Consider the following 19,941-nt stretch of genomic DNA (forward strand, 5'->3'; position numbering starts at 1 on the left):
CTGCTGGGACCCGGAACTGTTAGCACTGAGCTGGAACTGTGGGTGGGTTGGCTTGGGTGTCAAGGGTTAAGTGCATGGGAGTGTCACTGTTGCCGCCGTCCTGCTGCTTTTTAACCCCCTGCTGCCATCTTGTTTGTCGTAATGCATTAGCCCGACCGGGACTGTGTGTGGGTGGGTGGGTTCTGCTTAGGCCAGAGCCCAGAACCGGAATCAAACTTTCACCTCTCCGGAGACAGTATTTTTAACTGTCCGACCGTAAAGCTCCACCCGGTGAGCGCTCAGATTTAGTTGTCCGCCCCCGTTGACTTGTCCTTCCATTTATGAATAATGGATAGTGCAGCTCACTCGTCGTCTCCCTGGCAGTCAATTGTTTATTTATTGTCTGATTGGATTGAGTTCCCAATCCCATGGTTGGAAAAAACTAAAGCCGCGACACTTGCACATACAAAATTCATCGCCGTTTGCCCAGCAATTTTTGTACAGAACACCTATCTGTTTATGTGCTAGCCAGGGTTATCCTTTAAAGAGACTGTGATTCTTGGACAAATCCAGCATGGCCCCGTAGGACTTTTGGTTGAAAAATTGATAGTCACACAGCCGTGCGGTCGGGGTGTCAATTATTCTTGCTGTGTTGGCCATTAGGCTACCTTCCCAACTCCTTACGATCCCAGGCCTTTTGTCCATTTCAGCATTCCATTGTTGCCACTGTGTTTGCTGGTTGTCTGCTGATTTTTGGTCTCGCCTCAGAGCAATTTTTATGGCTCATAAAATTCGAAATTAGAACTGGTGCTGGCACTGCCTAAGACACTCACATACCATCGTACTACATATATATATTTTCGTGTGGAGCATAAAATGTTTATGCTTTGAGCTCGGAAATCTGTACCCGTCGAGTGAATTTTCTTTTCAGAATTAGTATTACATTTAAATGGCATATAATTTGTTAGCGCCATAATATTTATGCGAGCTGCGGCCGTACACTTTTATTTATGTACACTTGGCTGCTCATCCAGCTTCCCAGGACTTAGCTTCCTGGCATCCCAGCCCAGCCCCGCGGTATCCCCTAGCTGACAATCAAAGCGCACTTCTCAGAAATTGCGTTTAATTTGCGTCCTAGAGGCTCCTCCACCCCCTGCCATCCCTACGCCTCTTTGCATTCCACTTTCACTTACTTTCTCCAGGCTGACACAATGCAGCGGTGCCACGCGGCGTATGCGCAATATTTAGCTTTCTCCTTGCCGGCGACTCGGGGGAAAACAATTATTTATTTGTGTTGTTTTTCCGCTGCGTAGATGCGGAAATTTTTAATTGCCGCTTTAACGCGAATTTTCAGAGAGTATGACTTTTTGTTGGACTGGCTTGCTTTTGTGGTCCTGTGTGTATCCTGGTGCTGGACCAAAAAAGGTCTGACTACCACTAGCTTTCTGCTCTTTGGAGCGAAAACGGAATTATTATTAAAGGCGAACTTCGACCTTGGTCCGTGGAAAAAATACTTACACACAAAAATCGCATAATTCAAAGAAAACATTTTGCTTACATTCCGAAAAATATAAGGACTTGGGCAGGAGCATTGAAGGAATTCATTGGGGAGCGAAAAACAATCTCGGAAAATAGTGGGGAAAATTGCAAAAGAAAAAAGAGGGTAGAGTTATTGGAAATTCCCAATTAACTTTAGCCAAATAATGCACAGAAAAAAAATATGAATGGATAAAATTATAGAATTCCTTTATAAGGAATTCAAGGAATAATGCTTACAGTTTTCTACAGAACAAGTATAGTTTAGTTGTCTTCAAAGTTTATTGAATCAGTGTCACCATATTCTTTTGATTTAATTCTCCAAGTAGGATGCACCATCCACCATCAATAGATTTCATTTCCATCACTCTCTCATCATCATGTTAAAGGCAAACCGAAACTAATAATCCGACTTTCTTCTCTTCTGTTGCAGCTGATTTTTGACGCGTAAAATTGAAGCTGCCCAGGGTTGTTGGAAAGAGGGGCTTGAGGGGCCAAGGGGCTAAATGGAAATGGCCACCAAAGCCGGCGGAACGGAATCAACGCCCCAGTCCATCAATCGTTCGTCCATCAGCCAGTGGCCGGCTCGGTGCACGGTCAACGGTGCGAATGCGTGATGTTGGCGCCGCGACGCCCTTTGATATCTGAAAATACCGATAAAGGTAGTAGAGCCTCAAATCGATAACCACAGCACAAAAAGTGCTGATCAGCCAATCAAGGCGAGCAACTAAGCGATATAGCCGATATAGGGGTAGCCGACTCACAAAGCAACCGCCAGGAGCCCAAGGATGCGGATGCGGACGAGGATGCCGCAGACCCGCCAACTGCCGCTGCTGATGAGTGTGATGTGTGTTGTCCTGAGTGTGTGTCTGGCGGAAATCGAGGTGGAGGCTGGCGCCCCAGATGGCGCTCCTGGCGCTACGGGCTCCCCGCGGAATCGCATCAAGGCGGAAGCGGAAACCCTGATGACGGGCGACAGTTTCAACATTCGCCACGGGCGTTCTCGTTCCCATTTGCTCCATGGATCGACTACGGCAAACAGCAGCAGTGGCAGTGGCACCAGTACCGTCACTCGCCTCCTGCCGGTACCGACACCCACCCAGCAGCCGGGAGCTGTGGGCGGTGGTGGTGGTACCTCGAATGCCCCTGTCACGCACAAAATCCGTAAATTGCACAAGAAGAAAATCAACGAGAGCATTCGCAAGAGTGTGGACAAAAGCCTGGGCCTGCTGCATCCGCCCAAGAACCATCGCAGCCTGGCGGAGGCCGAGCACCTGCAGGGACGTCCTGCCAGTGAGGATGCAGAGGTGGCAGCTCTTAGCGAGGTTATGCAGCTGGCTGACGAACTGGAATCCTTTGCCACGCCCCCCACAAATCGGCAATTTGTGCGTGATGGAGCCAATTATCAAGCCGAGGAGGAAGAGCCGGAGGATGAGGAGGCAGATGGCCACCAGGAGGTCAATATGGAGGAGAATGTCAATGTCGATGAAGATGACGACGACGACGAGGACGATGACGAGGACAATGAGGATGAAGTGGAGCTTTTATCTACCACAACCAGGCCGAAAGTGGTTCGACTTCAGCCCGTAAATGGAACCTGGAACAAACTTGGTTCCAATTCCCAAAAAGCCTTCTCTTCCACCTCGTCTTCTTCCGATTCGGATTATGAAACCAATGCCCTGGACCTCGACGACGAGGTAGATGGTAAGCTCTTTGGCCAACTACAGTTGACAAACGAGACGACCACTGAGTGGCTGGACGAGGATATTCCCAAGAACGACAACCAACCAGAGGCGGAGGCCAGATCCCAGGCAGCCAGCATGGAGATCAACCAAATAAGCTTCGACAGCGGAGGAGATGTTGGCGATGACCCCGGAGACTCCGTTCTGGACACCTCCGAGGTCACCATGGACGATGGCTATCCCCCCGATGTACAGATTGATGACAAGACCAAGCAACTGGTCATCGGCGATGTTGAGGACAACGAGAACATGGAGTCCAACCAGATTACCGCCGATGTGATCAATGCCCGGGATAGCAAGATTGATCTGGTGTCCAAATTCCTGCAGTACATTGAGCAACAGCATCTCATGGGCTCCAACTGTGTGGCTGGGACTTCGTTGAATCTGGGAGAGGGCGTGGTCGACCGGTATGCCCAGGACCGGTTCCGAGTGGAGGCCGAAGTGGCCGTCAATCGTGCCAATATGCTGACCAGGTGAGTGAGAGTCACGCAAACTTTTCCGCCACCATATCCCATCCCATATCATCCACATGGAAAACTTTTCCAATCGAAAGTTTTGGCCATACGATGGTCAAATACGAGTGGAAATGGAAATGGATTCCCAAAAAGACCCGGCTCAGTCTTTGTTATTACTATTTGTTGTTATTTTAATAATATTTTAAAAGTTCCCAAGCAAATCCAACTCAAACTTAAAATTAGGACTTCCCTTGTTAAGATTAAAGACTGAAAGTTTCTGAAAAGGATTATTTTTAATAAAATATCAATAAATAGTTTCTATAGTTCACCATAACTCGACTCCACTTCTGGAATCACTGGCTCGTTGTCCCTATCCTTGTGCAATAATTCCTCTTCGGAAGGCGAAAAGTCGTTGGGAATGTGAAAGGTCTGACGGATCTCTTCGGCGGTGTGTCCTTTTATCATATTGGCCACCGTCATACAGGCCACGCTCAGCAACTCCTTGATGTCCAAATAGTTGGCCGCCAGGATTAACTCGAACAGTGTACCCTGATCCACGGTCAAAAATTCCGCGTCCCATGCACTGATCACATCCGAGGACCTAACCACCGCTGACGCTTCGTCTTTACCAGAATTTTCTTCAGTCTTTTCTGCTTTCTCGGCCCTGTGGTGATTGGCCCATATCAGGACCTTGCTGAGGATCGTGGAGTTGACATTGGGCAGGGGAATCAGTGGGTTCTCTTCCGATTCCAGGCCGCAATCCTCAATAAGATTTCTGATGGTGCTCGAGCACTTGGCCGTTTCCGAGTCGATGTTGAAGACTTCCCCATCGGATGACTGCAACTGTATATTTGGCATTTTTGGATATCGCCCTCCGAAAGAGTTTGTGGAAATAATTTAAGAATAGAATTGTTGTTTATAATTTTGACAAAAATAACCAAAAGTTTTGAAGGCTAAAAATATGAAAAAGAGTTTTAAAAATATTAATACTAATTTATAGAAGACTTCCCATGATGTATGTCTTTTCAAAGATCACCAAGCATTGGTCCTCCGAATTTCAGCGCTTTCCCTTCACGTCTCAGTAGTTATTCGCCAATTTGTGCTCATCCAGATGGCCAAGTGGCCTTTGTCAACAAGAAGCATAATGTGCTTTTCTTGTTGCGGTCCTGTCTGCCATAGTTGGCGGAACTACCTCCTGGCTGTTCATTCCACTCCCCAATTTTCCTCTACGTCTGCCTGGCTGCGTGCAGTTTCTTGATAAAAGTTCAATTACTTAGATGAACAGAGGCGTGCCGGGCAAAAAGTTTGCGCCATTTTTGTTATTGCTACCAAAAAAAGGACGAAAATCAGAGCCAAGACATTAATTTACCTGCACGATGAAGGCAATTCATTTGGTTTTTCTCACAATTTTCTAGCTGTCCAAACTGGGCAAGTTTTCCGGACTTAACTTTTGTTTTGTTTTCATTTTCCGCCATCGATTGAGTATCTTTTGTGAAACGAACCAATTGACAGTCCCACCGAGATACATGTTCCTCAGCTTTAATTCTAATCCTTGTGGCAAGTCTCAGACGAATCCTGTGCAGAAGTTTTTCTCCCATTTTTTCATGGCTTAGCTCAGAGATGTATTTTTTTTTTTTTGGGTTTTCTGCTTTTCCAGCAGCTGCCCAGGACAATAAACAAAGTAAAGTTTCTTCAGATTTGGGGTATGTGGGTTCACTGTCGAGTGTCCAGTGTCTTATGTCCTATGTCCTGTGTTCAGTGTTCAGTGTCCTTGCCTGCATACACGCATTCTATATGTCAACGTCGATGAGAATGTTTCTGGCAGACATTAGACCTGGAATTTATGTCTTTCAGTTTTTTCTTTAATGGCCAGAGCCGGTGTCTTTGTGGGAAAGGAGACAAGAAACTTGACTTTTTTCGAAGCCAGGATGGGTGTGGTTAGCTCCGTGCAACAGGCCGCTAGATAATATTCGAAGGATGTGATTTTGCCCTGGAGTCCTTTGTGGGGGGAGGACATAAAATTCCAATACGACCACATAATTTTCAAGAAACGATAACAACTTTCAGACTGCTGATTGAAGACATTCAAGACTTTTGTTTGACGAGAAAATCCATTTGTTAAAAGCCACAAAAAAGTGGAAAAATGGAAGGAAAATAAAGAACTGAATCTAATGAACAAATGCCGCTTGTCAATGAGAACACACAAATAAACAATTAACCCGGCTGAACAGTTTGACAAATTAAGTGACAGAGGGAAAAGTGGGAAAAGCTGGAAATGAAAATGGGAAAATATTGCCAGTTATACGAGTATATTTATATATATATAGAGTGGGACTAAAAAAAAACAGAGGACAATCTAGAACATTGTAACTTGGCCTGGGGAGCAATAAAATGTCAAAGTCTCACTGCCGTGGCTGTTAACGACAAATGTCAATAAATTAAATTGCGCCCGGCCACCCCGGGATCTGGATCAGAATCGGGATCAACATTATTGCATTTAGTGTCATATGCCCGACATTTGTTTTCATTATTTGCTCAATAAGGAATGTGGCCTCAGGGAGTTGCTAACTGTTTGTGAAAAGCCCGGGCTGATTTATTCAGTGGCCGCCCACTTTTGGCCGTCATAAATTCAATGGCAGGATGGCAGGTCAAATCCCCCTGGTTCCCAGTTCCTGCTTCCTAACTCATTTCGAAAATTTCTAAAGAGCCAAGATGAGGCATAGGCCTCTAATCAGAGGGAATGTTTTAATCAGTTTTGCTTGTGTTAACATAATCAAGGGTGGCCGGAAAAGTTTCACTCGAGCGCAGAAAGGAAATTACTTTGGCCCACGATGGAGGACCCTTAACAGATACAACACACAGATACACAGAAACAGGACTGCACAGATACATAGATACTAATTGAAGTTATTGTTTTTTGATACATTGTTATCGCCCTTTTATCCTGCTCACTTTTTGTGTTTGGGCATTTCCTACGGTTCGGTTTACTTTGTTGCTCAAACAAAACAAGAATAACATTTAAGGAAAACAATAGCACCAACAACTAGGAGGAAGGTGCCAGGTGGATGGGGGTTTGGGGGGACTGCCAGAAAAAACAATATCAATTCAACTTGAAATTACGAGCTTCAATTGTTTTCTTGCCTTTTCTTGGCCACTTTTCGTTAGTTTCCGTTCACGCCGCCAAAGTGTAGACAGCAAACACGACCAAGTAACAAAAAAAAAAAACACAAGAAAGGACGACAAGGACGAGTTTCTCGACTATATGATACCCGGTACTCTTTAAGGATATAGGAGCCTTATAGATCTATCTTTTAAAGTCTCAGAAATGCATGCATTGATAAATGGACTTGGCTGATCCGGAATATATATGTATACTCTAGGGGTCGTTCATGATTCCGTTTCCATATCATATAACTTCTAATAAATACAATTACCTACCCTTACAGTACCGTGTATGAATACAAACTGTAGGAAAACTGGAAGGAAAAGCGACTTCAGTACACAGGCACAGTTGCCTACAAAAGTGCGACAACGAGGTGGATGGAATCGGAAAACTTTTAAGTACTTAAATGTGTTGTCGTTGTCGTCTTTGGAGGTAAAGTGTGGTGTGTGGCAAGGTGTGATTTGTGTGAGTGGAGGGAGGGTGACGGTGAGCTCTTTCCTTTTGGCTCTTCCTGAAATTGAGTTTCCGGTTTCTGGTTCTCGTTTCTAAACTCTATCTCTATTGGCTTCTTTTGACTTTTCCCAGCAACGAGTGCACATCTCTCCACTATTTGCCAGGCAATGATTTTGCTTTTCTGTTCCAGTTCGGCGATAAACTTGGCAAATAATTTATTGCCTTTACGTTGGCTTGTTTCAATTTTGCTTGTTGGTTGGTAGCTTCTAGCTGGCAGTTGGCAGTGGCATTTGCTCTCAGCTCTCAGTTCAAACAACAAAATCGAAATTGAAATCTGCATAAGCGATGCAGTTCCAATTGCCAACGGCAATAAAACGCGACATCGGCAAGGACATCCGCACCCCCAGGCACGGAAGATCCAGCGTCATTGTCAACATCCTTCAAAAAGTTCTCCAAACGGAAGCAAACAAATATATCTATGCAAGTCAATGTTCAGGCAGAAGTTTTACATTTCAACAAAGAGAATTTTATAGTTCTTTTCTTTTATAAAACACTTTTATTTAAAGAATATTAAAAATTAAAACAAAAACCTCTTTAAAGTAAGCTATTTTCTGTGTGGACTGTTTTGCAATTGTCAGCTTGTTTGATTGTCTTCCACTCGATTTCTTTCAGTGTGCCTGGTTTTGGGACTTTGTGACGCTTGATTTACTCGACTCTGCTTTGCCCAGCGGGCGGTGCTAATAACCCTGCCGTTTCCCTTTTCCCATTTTCCGACTTCTGCCCCATTTGGCCGCCCCCAGCCGGTGCTTCTACTATTTTTATTGTTTGCCGCCGTAGAATGCAGCTAACAGTTGCCTAGCCCCAAAATGGAAATTGTTTTCATTTTGCGCAAAACAATCCTAATGTGGATTCTCCACCAAAAACCCCCCTTCTACACGGCTGCCTTTGCCATTGAAAAGAAAAACCCACAACTGCAGCTGACATGGACATGCATGCCTTTGTAGGCCAACGGCGGTATCTGGCCCCCACTGGGCGAAAAATAAAAAAAAAAACAAAATATGTTAGGAGGAGGTAAGAGAATCCACCAGAAACCAGCACCACTAGTGCACCACTTGGTCGCGGCCTTTTTTCCAGCTGGTTTATTTCAGTTCTCGCATCTGGTCTTGACTCCTTGCACCGACGAAAGCTGAATCCTGGCTGAATGCTTGTCTGCTGCCTGCCGGCGTTCTACCATGTAAATGGTCCTGGCGGTTCTCCACTTTTGGTCCCTTTAACTACAGTTGGCACTCACTAACACTGACTACCCATTTGGCCTTCAATATGTCAACAGAATTGGACTTTCTCTTCGAAATGCTTGTCTAACAGACGAAGTTAATTTCCTTTTTTTAAGGAAAAAGTTTTAACGTTTTTCTGAAAGTTTAATTAAATTTGTATTTTAATCCGTCGACACCTCGCCATTTAATTAAAATGCGACTACATAAGTATTCGTTTTAGGGGAACTCAACAGTGTGTGAATTTTTCAAGGGCTCCCCTCCGTTCATGGGTTTTGAAGAAAACTACATGACTGCATCCCTTTGGCACGCTTTGTGCAACACATGTTGCCATAACTTAACAGCTTAACAAACTTGTCGAGTATCCTTGCCGGCCAAAAAAAGGGGGGAAAGTGTCTGCCACCGAATCAGTGGCTCCCGAGTGGTTTTGGCCCACTTGGCGTATGCGTAACATTTAAGCCAAAGCCGCAGTCGCAGTCGCAGCCACCGCCGGCGCTTCTTGGTTTCTTTATGCTTTTTTGATGGCAACTCGCAGTCTATTCTTTCCACAATAAAAACATTTGGATCAGGATCCAAAGTTTGTCTTTGCCAAGGAGGCTGCCTGAATGGAAGGCGCTAAACTCGGTGGTGTGGCTCTGGACTCATTATGCTCGCTGTACAACGGCAGGAAATCAAAAAGAGAAACTTTTTCGGGGACGGGCCCGAAAATGTTTGCCAACTTTTCGCTTTCACTCGCTAGCTCCCCATACCATCAGCCCACCAGCGAGAAGCAGCAGTGCCCGCAATAATAATCATCGGGGTGGCAAAGTACGTTGAAAAGAAGTTACCAGAAGTTGAAAGCAATTAATGGACTAAATCAAAAAGCATTTTTTCAACAATGAAAAGAACAACGCTACCAGGGGCGACGTGAGAACAAAATGGGAATGGGAGTGGGAGCGGGAGCAGGAGTCCTGCCTTTCTTGGTATCCTGGCAAGCTTTGTGGCCAGCGTAAACATGTCAACAACAAGTGCCTTGTGGCTCAATTAGCCGCAAGCTAGCAGGGCCTGGGAAACCAGGGAAGTAAAACAGGACCAAAGTGGGCCAACTTTTAATTAATTGAACTCCTTTTCCTGCCTCATAATTGAACAACACACACTGGCATGTCACAGAATCACAGGACGATGAAATGATTTTCCTTTCAAGCGAAATGTTTGATGTTTTTTTTTCCCCTTTCATAGCCTTGTCTTGAAAATTAGGTTACAACATAGGGTACAAAAACACATATTTTAGGCCACATATTTTTATTATAATGCACTGCTTACTTTTTAATTTACATAGGGCCTTGCTAGTTTGTTGATTTTTTGCGAAAGGCCTTTGTAGAGACATCCCATTAACAGAATCCATGGGAAAAAGATGGGCTTTTAAAGATATTTTTGGCCCCAAACTCCGATCGGGCGTTGTGAAATATAATTCACAGAAGTCAATTAGCAGGGAATTATATCTAAATATGTATCTTATCAGTTGTGCCTCCGGCTCACCGTTTGATCATTTAATTATAGCCTAATTAAAATTGGCAAAAAGCCTTGACCGTTATGGCCCATTAAAAGCGCACCCGGTAAACAAAAATAAAGGATGCCCGAATGGCAGGATAACAACCTACCATGCCACCTGCCCCGCCTGCGAAAAAAGGTTCTCGACAACCAGCCAGCCAATCATCATCGTCATCCGGGCCATTCATTCAAGACGGGTCTGCTTTTCCAAGGCAAGGACCTGGGTAGAGTGTCCTGGCAAGGGGCAGAGCGTGCGCTTTGAATAATTAAACCGGAGCATCTCGCTTTCAATTAAGATGTCGACACGCAGTTACTGTCGAAGAGCATCCGCTGCTTGAGGCATTTGGCCAAAGGACACGCCAACGTTGGCAGCCCAGGAGTGCTCTCCAGGATTTGGGCCACGTTTTCCCACCTACATAGGTCTTAAATTTCCATAAATTTCCCAGGTGGCGAAATCCAAAATTAAATTTCATTTTCCAGTTTTGTTTCCAAATTAAGACATAATTAATTAGTTGCTTTTAATTCCCTGGCAATCTTAATTTATTTAATTTAAAAGGGAATTATACAATAACCATTTGTAAATTTTTGGTAATAAAATTCACTATCATTCCAATATAGCCATTAAATGGTATCCTTATAGCAATAGAGCTCCCTATAGGGAGTCCCTAGAAGAGACCTTGTATGCAAATATGAGCTAACAAGCAACCAGGGAGGCCGACCGGTGAACGCGACGACCTTCCCAAGTCAAAAACAAAAAAAATATAAAAAAATCGGCATCTGAGGTTGCAGAACGAGGTCTGCAAAATGAGTTTCGAAACCCGTCAGTATGACTTTAAGCCAACTATTCAGTTAACCCCCCAGACTCCCTTCTCCCAAAAAACATACATAGACAAAGGCCAGAAAGGAGAGAGCACTTTCGAGTACTTAGTGAGTTACTTACTCCAGGATCTCTCGTCCTGTCTGGGCACTGGCACCTGAAGCTTGTTTTGCGCTTGTTTTCACCTCTTCCCCAGCACTCAAGTGCTGAAAAGTGTTTTTAACACACTTTGGTCGACTGCCGGGAGGGGCGGGCACAGGGCGGCGGTACTATCGGAAAAGCTGGGAAAGCTGGAAAATCGTGCAACTCGGAAACTGTAAGCGCACAAAACTATATAAGCGCACGTACATTTCAAGCTTTCTACGGAAAATGCTAATTGGGGTACAAGGTATTGCATAAATAAAAAACAAAACTAAACGTGGACTTTTTAAGATTTAATTTTTGAACTTCCATGTATAGCGGTAAGTGTTAATTTTTTTCAACTTCTCAAGTTGCTTAGAGATGGATACTTGCACTTATCCTTGGAACCAGTATGGGCCATAAATAATGAGAGAGGCTGGTGGAAAAAAACGCTGTCAACTCCATGCTGAGCTCCTCAGCTAAGTCAGCATTATCGCCGGGGAACAATGTCGCCAACACCATCATCGTCATCATCATCATTAGGCGACTTTTGAGCCCTGACACGGCCTTGGACACTCGCATGGATTGGGCTGGGAGCACTGGCAGGGGGGTATCACTGTGGGAGGTGCACTGCGGAGGTGGATTTTGGCCATGTTAGAGGAGCGGTAGTAGGGGAATGGGCTGACAAAATGTCGTTGACATTTACAAATGAGGCCCGCAAGCGAATTAATGAGCCACGCCCAATTAGCAAGCGCGTCACATGAGAAAGTCACAAGATCCTGTTTTTGGCCCAAAATCCAAGATGAAGGAAAAAATCCGCTTCAGATGCTCCTGCCTAATGTATTGGAAAATGAAATTGAAGTCAATGCTGCAAGGTTTTTTTGTTGTTCGGCCCCCTTCTCTCTTAAAGCAAACAATTTAATTAATATAACACAGACAGTAACAAGGAGGTAATTTGGCCCTTTCCCTTCTTGGCTAAAATCTTCAATGTAATTTTCCCATTTACCCATTTTCGTGACGACGACGAGGACGAAGGATATGCCGGCGTCCTACAGCGATCCGGCAACAGACAATAGAAAGCCAGGAGAGCATACTTGAGCACAGTTTGAATGCTTGGCTTGAATGCGCCGCGCCTATAAGTATGCACTGGTACCAGTCCAGGTCACCTCCCCATCACCCAGTCCTCCCCAGCATCCACAGCTTCTCCTTCTCATCCTTGTCCTCCTGTTATAAAAACAAAAATGACAGCCCAACAAAAACGAAAAGAAACCCAATTCTAGGTGGTCTTTGGTCCAATGAGCCACTTTTGGGGGCAAAAGCTTATTATGCCATATATGTCCTGGCCCGAAAAAGGGGTTTAGTTATTTTTAGGCTAAGCAGACACAAGGGTCCTGTACATACCATAATTATAACTTATATTCAAGTATCTGTAATCTCATAAAAAGTAAATATTTAACTCTTTAATATAAGGTTCTGCCGAATAAAAGACATATTTGTACAATCAATTCTTTAACTGTCAAGGAAAAGCCCAATCTTTCCTCATGACATTTTTATTACTTACATAACTCATCGACTTTTTTGATAGAGTATATAAAAGTTCTACTTGAGAGCTCTATTTCTGCCATGCATTTTCAATGCAATTTCCCGCCTGCCAGGGTCATAAATTTCATTTTTTTCCGCTGCCCTTCTGCAACTAATATCCGATGCATTCCAATGGCTGTTTGCTTGTTGTTTTAATACATTTTTTGATTGTTATTGTTGTTATTATCCTTGCAGGATCTTTAAGACTACCGGCCGGTCAGTGCAGGAGGATGTAAACCTGCTGCACGCCTCCGTTCTGTCCATGGTGGAGTTCGACGATGATATATTCGCTGCCGGAAATTGCTTCGATTGGAACGAGCATCCAGCCCAACCAGGACTCTTCTGTCCTTTTGCCTACCGCCTGCCACCTCCGAATCTGGGAGCCGTCTTCGCCAAGGATCTGGCCATGGAGTATCATTATCTGGGCAATACCTCCGAGTGGTTCTTTTTGGCCCGAAAGAATGCCGAAAAGGTGATAGCCCGCAACGAGCAGTATCTCAAGTGTAAGTATCTATTTTGGGACCCCGAAAATGTCCTTGATTTATTCTCCTTATTTATGGCACCCCGATAGCCATGACAGAGGCTCTCTCTTATTGCCTTTTATGTTCAAATGTGTGTATATACTCTATATATGGAGGAGGGTAAGGGGCTTTGAATATTTATATTTGCCCAGAGGCTTTAATCTGCGACTTCATTAGTCACTGGCCAGACGACAGATGAATAGCGATCCTGCGGGGGAAGGATGTTGCCTAATTGCGTTGCCATTCCGTATTCGGCATTCAGCACTCGGCCGGAGTCGCATATTTTAGGCACTTTTATCGTGACAGAGCAACAATTAAGCAATAATAAATAAAGGCAAAAGGATGCCTTGGCCTTTAACCTGAAAACTCCACTTTAAATGGTAATAACCTGCCTACCTGGTGGACTTGGAAATGCCGTTTCGTAATTAGCTGCGTTTCGTCTGTTTGCTCCACTGAGCATCTAATTCTGAGCCATTGCCATTGCCATGGCCATGACCGTGTGTTTAGGCCGTGTTTGACAGTGATGCGTGTAAGCCAATTTTATGCCAGAGTCGCCACAAGGAAGGCTACTCCTTATCAAGCTCGTCATTGTCCAGGATTTGCCTTTCAGCTGTCAGGTCAGGACGTGCAGTGGGGTTTCAGCTGCTCGGAGTTATGGCCTTAAAGCCCTTGAGTTGCCTGCACAAGGCTTTAATGCTTAAAGTTTAAACACAATTAATTTTAATGATGCAAACTTAAACTTTGTCCGACAGCTTGCATAACTTCGCACACAACTAAACCGATGGCGAGAAACAAATGCACTTGACACGACCGTGCCGCAACATTTCAAAATAATTTGCAAATTAAAGGTTACGGTTACACCACGTTGCACGTTGCACTATGCTCCCCATCAAGTCTCCCATCCGTCTCTCTAGTCTACAAATTTTTTCCCATTTTCCTGTGCTGGGATCGCGTGTACCACATTGGCATGCAAATTATTTGTTTGCTTGCCTACAACTAAAACTAAATGCCGTGGTTATGCAGTACATGGGCTTTTTTGTATTCCCCAGGCAGATACACGTGGAGAAAAAAGCAACTAAGTAAATAGTATACTAGCCAACCTATTAAAATTCTGATAGGTTTTCCTTGTTTTGAATGATTAATTTCCATTATTTTGGCTGTGTGATTACTCGTCCTGCTATCCATTGCCCCTCATCCGATAGACCCAGCCGCAGGCTCTGGTCCTGCAAATTGCATTTGTGAAAATGCATGAGATGCTGTTGAAAAATGTGTGCCTACATACGTATTACGTATACGCCACGTTCGATTGTTCTGTGTGACTTTGGCTGCGACACTGGGCCACAGGACACGAGGCACATAGGACACACAGGACACGCAGGACATTGGGGAAGGTTGAGGAAAACAAATGGAATCGAAAACAAACAAGTTGGTGCATGGGGGTGTGGCAGGATAACGTTTAGGCCAAAAACTGAGAGACCCAGGCCCCATGCATACTAATAGCGTTTTTGGGCCCGGCCAAGAGCTGATTGCAGGCTCCGAGCCAACTATTTGCCATAAAAGTCCGTTTCTCATTCGCTTGTTTGACCATGCCGTCGCTTTGGCCTATTCCGGGCCAGTCCAGCGGATGGACAAATTGAAAAGACAGTAGCCGAGCCACACGGAATAATAAAAAAAAATCGGAAGAAACAAAAAAATGTAAAAATGAAGGGAACTTGCCAAATTATATTTGTACTTCAAACAATAAACGGAAAGCGGTTCCATGACATGGAGTCATTTATCTAGACCAGCATTCCTCCAAATACATAGTTGTGCGGAAACTCCGTAGAGCGTCCTAGCAAACTATGATTTACGGCATGTTGAGACTACGGCCGGATGGCCTGACTTTCGATTTATGTGCATTTGCATATTTGCACTTCTCGCCTGGCGTTTTGGCCTTTAAAGTTTCCCGTTTGCGTTTGCCGTTTGCCGTGGTGGTATAAACTTTCAACCGACAACTTTCTTGATGCATGCCGCCATGGGCATCGGCATGGGTATGGGTAAGGACATGGGGGAATCGTAAATTGCATAAATGACAGCCAGATGCGGATTTATTAAATTTCACGCATTTTCAAGGGCATTATGTGGGGATTGAAAAACAACCTACCACCTACAACCAATATTGAGGGCAATTCATGCGCAATTAATTTTCCTACTTGTTTGTGGTGGCAATGCAAATTTTCTGTCTTTTTATTTACCTCAAACAGTCAATTCGCACAGTGATTACCTTTTTTTTCTCCATCGCATAATTAATTATATTTTTTTGCCCTCCGCCGCGAAATGGCGACCGTGAATGCGAATGCCATTGCGAAGCGATTTCAATGAATTTAATAGCCGATGTAGCCGATAAATTTTCGATGTCGATTTTCATTGAAATTGCTTTTTATGTTCGAAAAATGATTAATAATGTCGGTTTAAGAGCGCACTTGATATCATAATTTAGGCTAATTGCTCAGTGAGCCGGCTTCGCTGGGCTTTATGGAGATCCATTAAATAATGTTTTTTGCCAAATGGGCAATCCATACCGCTTGAAGGTATTTGCAGAAAAAGCATACCTAGAAATGAAATTAAATTCATGGCCCTGGGATAACTTGACGGAAAAGAAAGGAACTTCTGGACTATTGTCGTTTCCAGACTCTGCACACACTCGTATGTGTGGAGGCAAACATATATCATTGTCCATCTAACTTGGCTCTAACCACTTTACATGTTTATGTACTCGTGCCTCGTGGGTGGCAGGGAAGGGAAATGATGACGCGCGCGTGTGGCAAGTAAACCGCAAAAATATGTCATAATATTTGCTTTTACCCCGTGCTGGGGCGATCCGTTTCTATGTTATTATAGTCCTCCTTTTGCCGCCCATTTCTTGTGGGTTACAAGTCACGTGTTTAGCATAAAATTTAAATAAAAATCGCATACAATATGTAAACGGTTACATGTACTTCCTGTGTCCTCCGTCCCATTCCCTTCCAGACGGCCAGATCCTTTTGACTTTGTTATTTGTTAGTGTTGTTGTTGTTACACTCACTCATCTGGCCGTTGTAATTTCCGTCTGTTAACACAATTTGAAAATTTTAGGCCACTGGGGCTGGGCCCCGTTCCGCCATTACCATTTTGGGCAACTAAATCAGCCAAAATCTTACGAGATAAGCTGGAAAGTATAGAAATTTTATGCAAATCGGGGACATAAAGAATCGACTTTTTGTGGCCATTTCTAGTGCAGGATATCACTGAAACTGGTCGGCTAAGTTCATTTGCCGGACTATTGTGATGATGCTGAAAGCAAACTTGGCCACCTAAAATTTATAATAAAATAAAATAAAACATGGTTAAGTGAAGGGGAACTAGAAGTCCGGAACTCACGCTTATATTGCTGTTCATGGAAATGGGAAATATGCCGCCGGCTATGAAGATAATCGGTTGCTGGACATGATGCATGAAGTGGACCAATGTGGCTTTATAGCGCGGCTCGGCGTCCACCCAGTTCGATTGGAATATGGTGTTGGCCAGATCGTCAGCGTCGTCGATGAGCAGGTTGCAGGTGTAGCAGAAGGGGAATGTCTGCAGCAGGATGGTGATGACGAACAGGAAGGAGGCTACGCCCTTCCAGAAATTCGAAAAGAAGAAAACGTTGATCAGGGTCAGGCCCAAAACGGAGCCAATCAGCAGGAACTGGACGAAGATGGTGCGGGAAATAATGGGTCTTATCATATCACAACACCTGAAGGATAATCTTTATAAGGATTTCTTATCAATAAGTAAACCCACCTTAAAATCATCTTGTGATCAATAACACAGTTGACCAGATCCTGATAGTTTTCCGCCTCGCTACGTTCTGGATCCATCCGAAGATTTCTCACGTGATCCTTCAGGACATCCATATGGGCGCGAAAAATAATGGTGAACATAAGGGGATAGGTGTCTGATAGCTGATCCTGAAGCACCGCAAAGGACATGGTAATGTACTCGAAGATGGCCTGAATCCACAGGCTGATGAAGCCATCTCGCCAGTCCACGAAAGGATTGTAAACAGACCAGGGAGGGCGACCACTCAGGGCGTAGGACAGGAATGTAGATCCCGCATAGCCACAATAAATGAAACTGTAGATCAGAAAAGCATAGTTGCAACGTGCCACCATATCGTGGATCTTCTGACGATCACTGTCATTCTGCAGCCTCTTGTCCAGGGCGTCCAAGAGCATTTCCGTTTTTTTCAGACGCCAGAGGAATATGTAGGTTATCGTGGACTTGACCGAAGCACCATACACATTGATGCACACCTGGAGGGAGGTGAGAAACTCGCCGGGCGTGAAGTTCTTGAACTCCTTCACGTAGCTGATGATGAAGCCCACCGGCAGGTAGAACACACCGAAAGCGAACGGCACACAGGTCCAGAAGAGATACACATACCGTAGGATGCCTTTCTTTGGCGGAATCCATCCGATGAGCCACATGGCCCGGTACAGATAGATGTTCGCCTGCCGCGATTGCACCTTCTCCGTGAGCGGAGCGGCATTGATTACCTCGAACACGACCATGTCTGGCAGTCTCTCACTTTCTGGCCATCACCTGCATTTTATACTCTCACCTGGACTGCCACTTTCAATCACCAGGTGCTCAATTCCGGCCAACTTGCCAACAAGCCACGCCCCTAGCTTTGTGGCCTGTAATTAGACTCAGCCATCGGTCATGTGTAAAGTGCGAACTGGGATTTATTATTGAAGCCCAAAGTGGGCAACTCTGTCAAGTGCCAATTAGCCAAGTTAATAGTTAATTACTAGTCCCAATTAATAACTCAATTATGGATGGACAGTTGCATTTAACTTTCAATGACCGAGTGCTTACATTTGATAAGTAAGTGCAGGATTAGTGCAGGATTTAGGGAATTAAAAAGGCTCTCTAATGCCAGCCTAAAGCTTTAGAATTGTTTTTTAGAATCCCTATAGCTCCTGTTCACCACTGACCTTGTGGTTTAGAAACTTCTCGCCGAGATTCATTTGCTTGACTACTGTTATGATGCTGAAGGCGAACTTGGCCACTGTGATGTTGCTTTGCACCGAAATGGGGAAAATGGCACCAGCCTTGAATTCTATGGGCTGCTGGACTCGATGCAAAAAATAAATCAATGCCGATTTATAGCGCCTGTTGGCAGTCGACCAATTCGAGTGGAACAGGGCGTAGGTGAGATTGGAGCAGTCCTCGATGATGTATTCGCAGAGCATGCAGCAGGGAAAGGTTTCGGTGCAGATGGCCAGGATGAAGGAAACATTGGCAAGGATCATCCAGAAGGTGTTGGGAAAGAACAGGATGTTGAAAGCGGCCAGGCCCAAGACAATGCCAACCAGCATGAATTGGGCAAAGATGGTGGTCGAGAGCAGGGGACGTATTACCTCAGTGCATCTGAAAGAGTTGGTCTATAAGTTGGTCCATAACAAAGGTAATAAAAAGGGTATTCTTACTGCACAATAGTACGATGGTCCTGGATGCAGGCCACTAGCTGTTTGTAATTCTCTTCCTCGCTGAGTTCGGGGTCCATTCGCAGATTCTTGATTCTATCCCTGAGAATGGCCAGATGTCCGCGAAACAAAGATATGAACACAATGGCATATGTATCGGATAATAATTCCTGCATCACTCCAATGCAGACCACAAAGTATTCCATTATGGATGCCACCCAAAGCTGCCAGACACCCTGGCGCCAGTCTATCAAAGGATTGTAGAGCTGCCAGGGAGCTTTCCCTGCAAAAACCGACGTGAACAGGTTGAGGGTGCTGAAGCCCAGATACATGGCCAGAAAGAAAACCATCATGCGATTCACCCAAGCCACCATATCGTGCAGTAACTGGCGCTGGGATGGCGTCACACATCTCTCGTCCAATGGAGCCATCAGTTCGTTCATTTTCTGCATCCGCCACATTTGGCTGAAGGTCATGGTGGCCTTTATCACATTCCCAATGCAGTTGAAATCCACCTGCAGGGAGGTGAGGAACTCGTTGGGCATGAACTTGTCAAAGTGCACCACATAGGTGAGAGTCAGGCCCAGCGGCAGATAGATTAGTCCCAAGAGCATTGTGGTTCCCGTCCACAAAGAGTAGATCCAGCGCTGCCAGGCCGGGTTCTTCGGAGGCAGCCAGCCCATCACAAAGGCCGTCCGATAAAAGTAGACACAGGCATCCAGAGAGGTGACCTTTTGGCCCAAAGGAGCTGGTTCCAGGCGTTCGAAGAGCGGCATTCTGCTTAAACTTTGTGGGTTTCTTGGCCATTTCAAGTGGCTTTATATGACCACATTCCTGCGTTGATTCGATTTTAATGCGTCGTCATTTTTGGTTTATTCATCAGTGGCAGATACACTAGCTAGGTGTTGCATAGATACACTAGGTTTGCATTTATAAAGTCATTAGTCGCAGGACTGGCTTAGACAATGCAAAGGACACTCGGGAAAATAAGTTTTAAAGACATTTCCAAAAACGGTTTTTTATTATTCAATTGAACTAAAGACTTTAATGTTAAACCCATTTAAGAGATAAGTTCGTTACTGAAACCTTACGTCTAAGTGCATTTGAAAATTTGTTCATTGAAATCCTTCGTCATAATCCTTTTCCCTGTGCATCCTTTGAAGCGCACCAGCTCGCGGGCGCCACAGTGAAAGCTTATCGATTTTTGGGTTCTCTAATTACAGTTTGCATAATAGATATCCCCCATTGAAACGCCCATGTAACGCTATATTCTCTCCTCTG

General features: G+C 44.7%; 4 protein-coding genes across 6 annotated transcripts in view; 1 reads left to right on the forward strand and 3 right to left on the reverse strand.

Moving 5' to 3' along the window:
* LOC6495901 overlaps positions 1–19,941 on the forward strand; it is a 47,383-nt gene that overhangs the window by 9,968 nt on the left and 17,474 nt on the right. For both annotated transcript variants that reach the window (XM_001959784.3, XM_032450485.1), the window contains exons 2-3: positions 1,949–3,730; positions 12,843–13,150. In XM_001959784.3, coding sequence (XP_001959820.2) covers positions 2,304–3,730; positions 12,843–13,150 — 1,735 coding nt within the window. In that variant the 5' untranslated portion in view covers positions 1,949–2,303. The remainder of the gene's footprint in view (positions 1–1,948; positions 3,731–12,842; positions 13,151–19,941) is intronic.
* Positions 3,881–4,667, reverse strand: LOC6494710 (S-phase kinase-associated protein 1). 2 transcript variants are annotated; one of them, XM_032450486.2, is made up of 2 exons: positions 4,042–4,667; positions 3,881–3,989 (listed from the first exon to the last, which is right to left on the reverse strand). In XM_032450486.2, exons 1-2 carry the CDS (start codon positions 4,568–4,570, stop codon positions 3,973–3,975), a joined length of 546 nt encoding a protein of 181 aa, XP_032306377.1. In that variant the 5' UTR covers positions 4,571–4,667; the 3' UTR covers positions 3,881–3,972. The 2 variants fall into 2 exon arrangements, with proteins under 2 accessions (XP_032306377.1, XP_001959814.2); XM_001959778.4 differs by having other exon boundaries at positions 3,893–3,979; positions 4,042–4,651.
* Positions 16,002–17,742, reverse strand: LOC6494709 (odorant receptor 59b). The gene is made up of 3 exons (XM_001959780.2): positions 16,973–17,742; positions 16,568–16,925; positions 16,002–16,500 (listed from the first exon to the last, which is right to left on the reverse strand). Exons 1-3 carry the CDS (start codon positions 17,740–17,742, stop codon positions 16,432–16,434), a joined length of 1,197 nt encoding a protein of 398 aa, XP_001959816.1. The 3' UTR covers positions 16,002–16,431.
* Positions 18,005–19,763, reverse strand: LOC6494707 (putative odorant receptor 59c). Its single transcript, XM_044715279.1, has 3 exons — positions 19,741–19,763; positions 18,664–19,446; positions 18,005–18,604 (listed from the first exon to the last, which is right to left on the reverse strand). Exons 1-3 carry the CDS (start codon positions 19,761–19,763, stop codon positions 18,145–18,147), a joined length of 1,266 nt encoding a protein of 421 aa, XP_044571214.1. The 3' UTR covers positions 18,005–18,144.

Source organism: Drosophila ananassae, chromosome 3L (assembly GCF_017639315.1).
Source record: "Drosophila ananassae strain 14024-0371.13 chromosome 3L, ASM1763931v2, whole genome shotgun sequence".
Taxonomy (NCBI): Eukaryota; Metazoa; Arthropoda; class Insecta; order Diptera; family Drosophilidae; genus Drosophila; species Drosophila ananassae.

Excerpts from the sequence above, each read along its gene's own strand:
- LOC6494710 (XM_001959778.4), bottom strand. The coding sequence starts at position 4,570 with ATGCCAAATATACAGTTGCAGTCATCCGATGGGGAAGTCTTCAACATC. Across the intron at positions 3,980-4,041 it reads AGAAGTGGAGTCGAGTTATG|TCTTTAATCTTAACAAGGGA; the intron begins GTGAACTATAGA and ends AGAAACTTTCAG.
- LOC6494709 (XM_001959780.2), bottom strand. The coding sequence starts at position 17,742 with ATGGTCGTGTTCGAGGTAATCAATGCCGCTCCGCTCACGGAGAAGGTG. Across the intron at positions 16,926-16,972 it reads GATCACAAGATGATTTTAAG|GTGTTGTGATATGATAAGAC; the intron begins GTGGGTTTACTT and ends ATTATCCTTCAG. Across the intron at positions 16,501-16,567 it reads CCATGAACAGCAATATAAGC|GTGGCCAAGTTTGCTTTCAG; the intron begins GTGAGTTCCGGA and ends TATAAATTTTAG.
- LOC6494707 (XM_044715279.1), bottom strand. The coding sequence starts at position 19,763 with ATGCACTTAGACGTAAGGTTTCA. Across the intron at positions 19,447-19,740 it reads CACTTAGACGTAAGGTTTCA|TTTAAGCAGAATGCCGCTCT; the intron begins GTAACGAACTTA and ends AAACCCACAAAG. Across the intron at positions 18,605-18,663 it reads GACCATCGTACTATTGTGCA|ATGCACTGAGGTAATACGTC; the intron begins GTAAGAATACCC and ends CAACTCTTTCAG.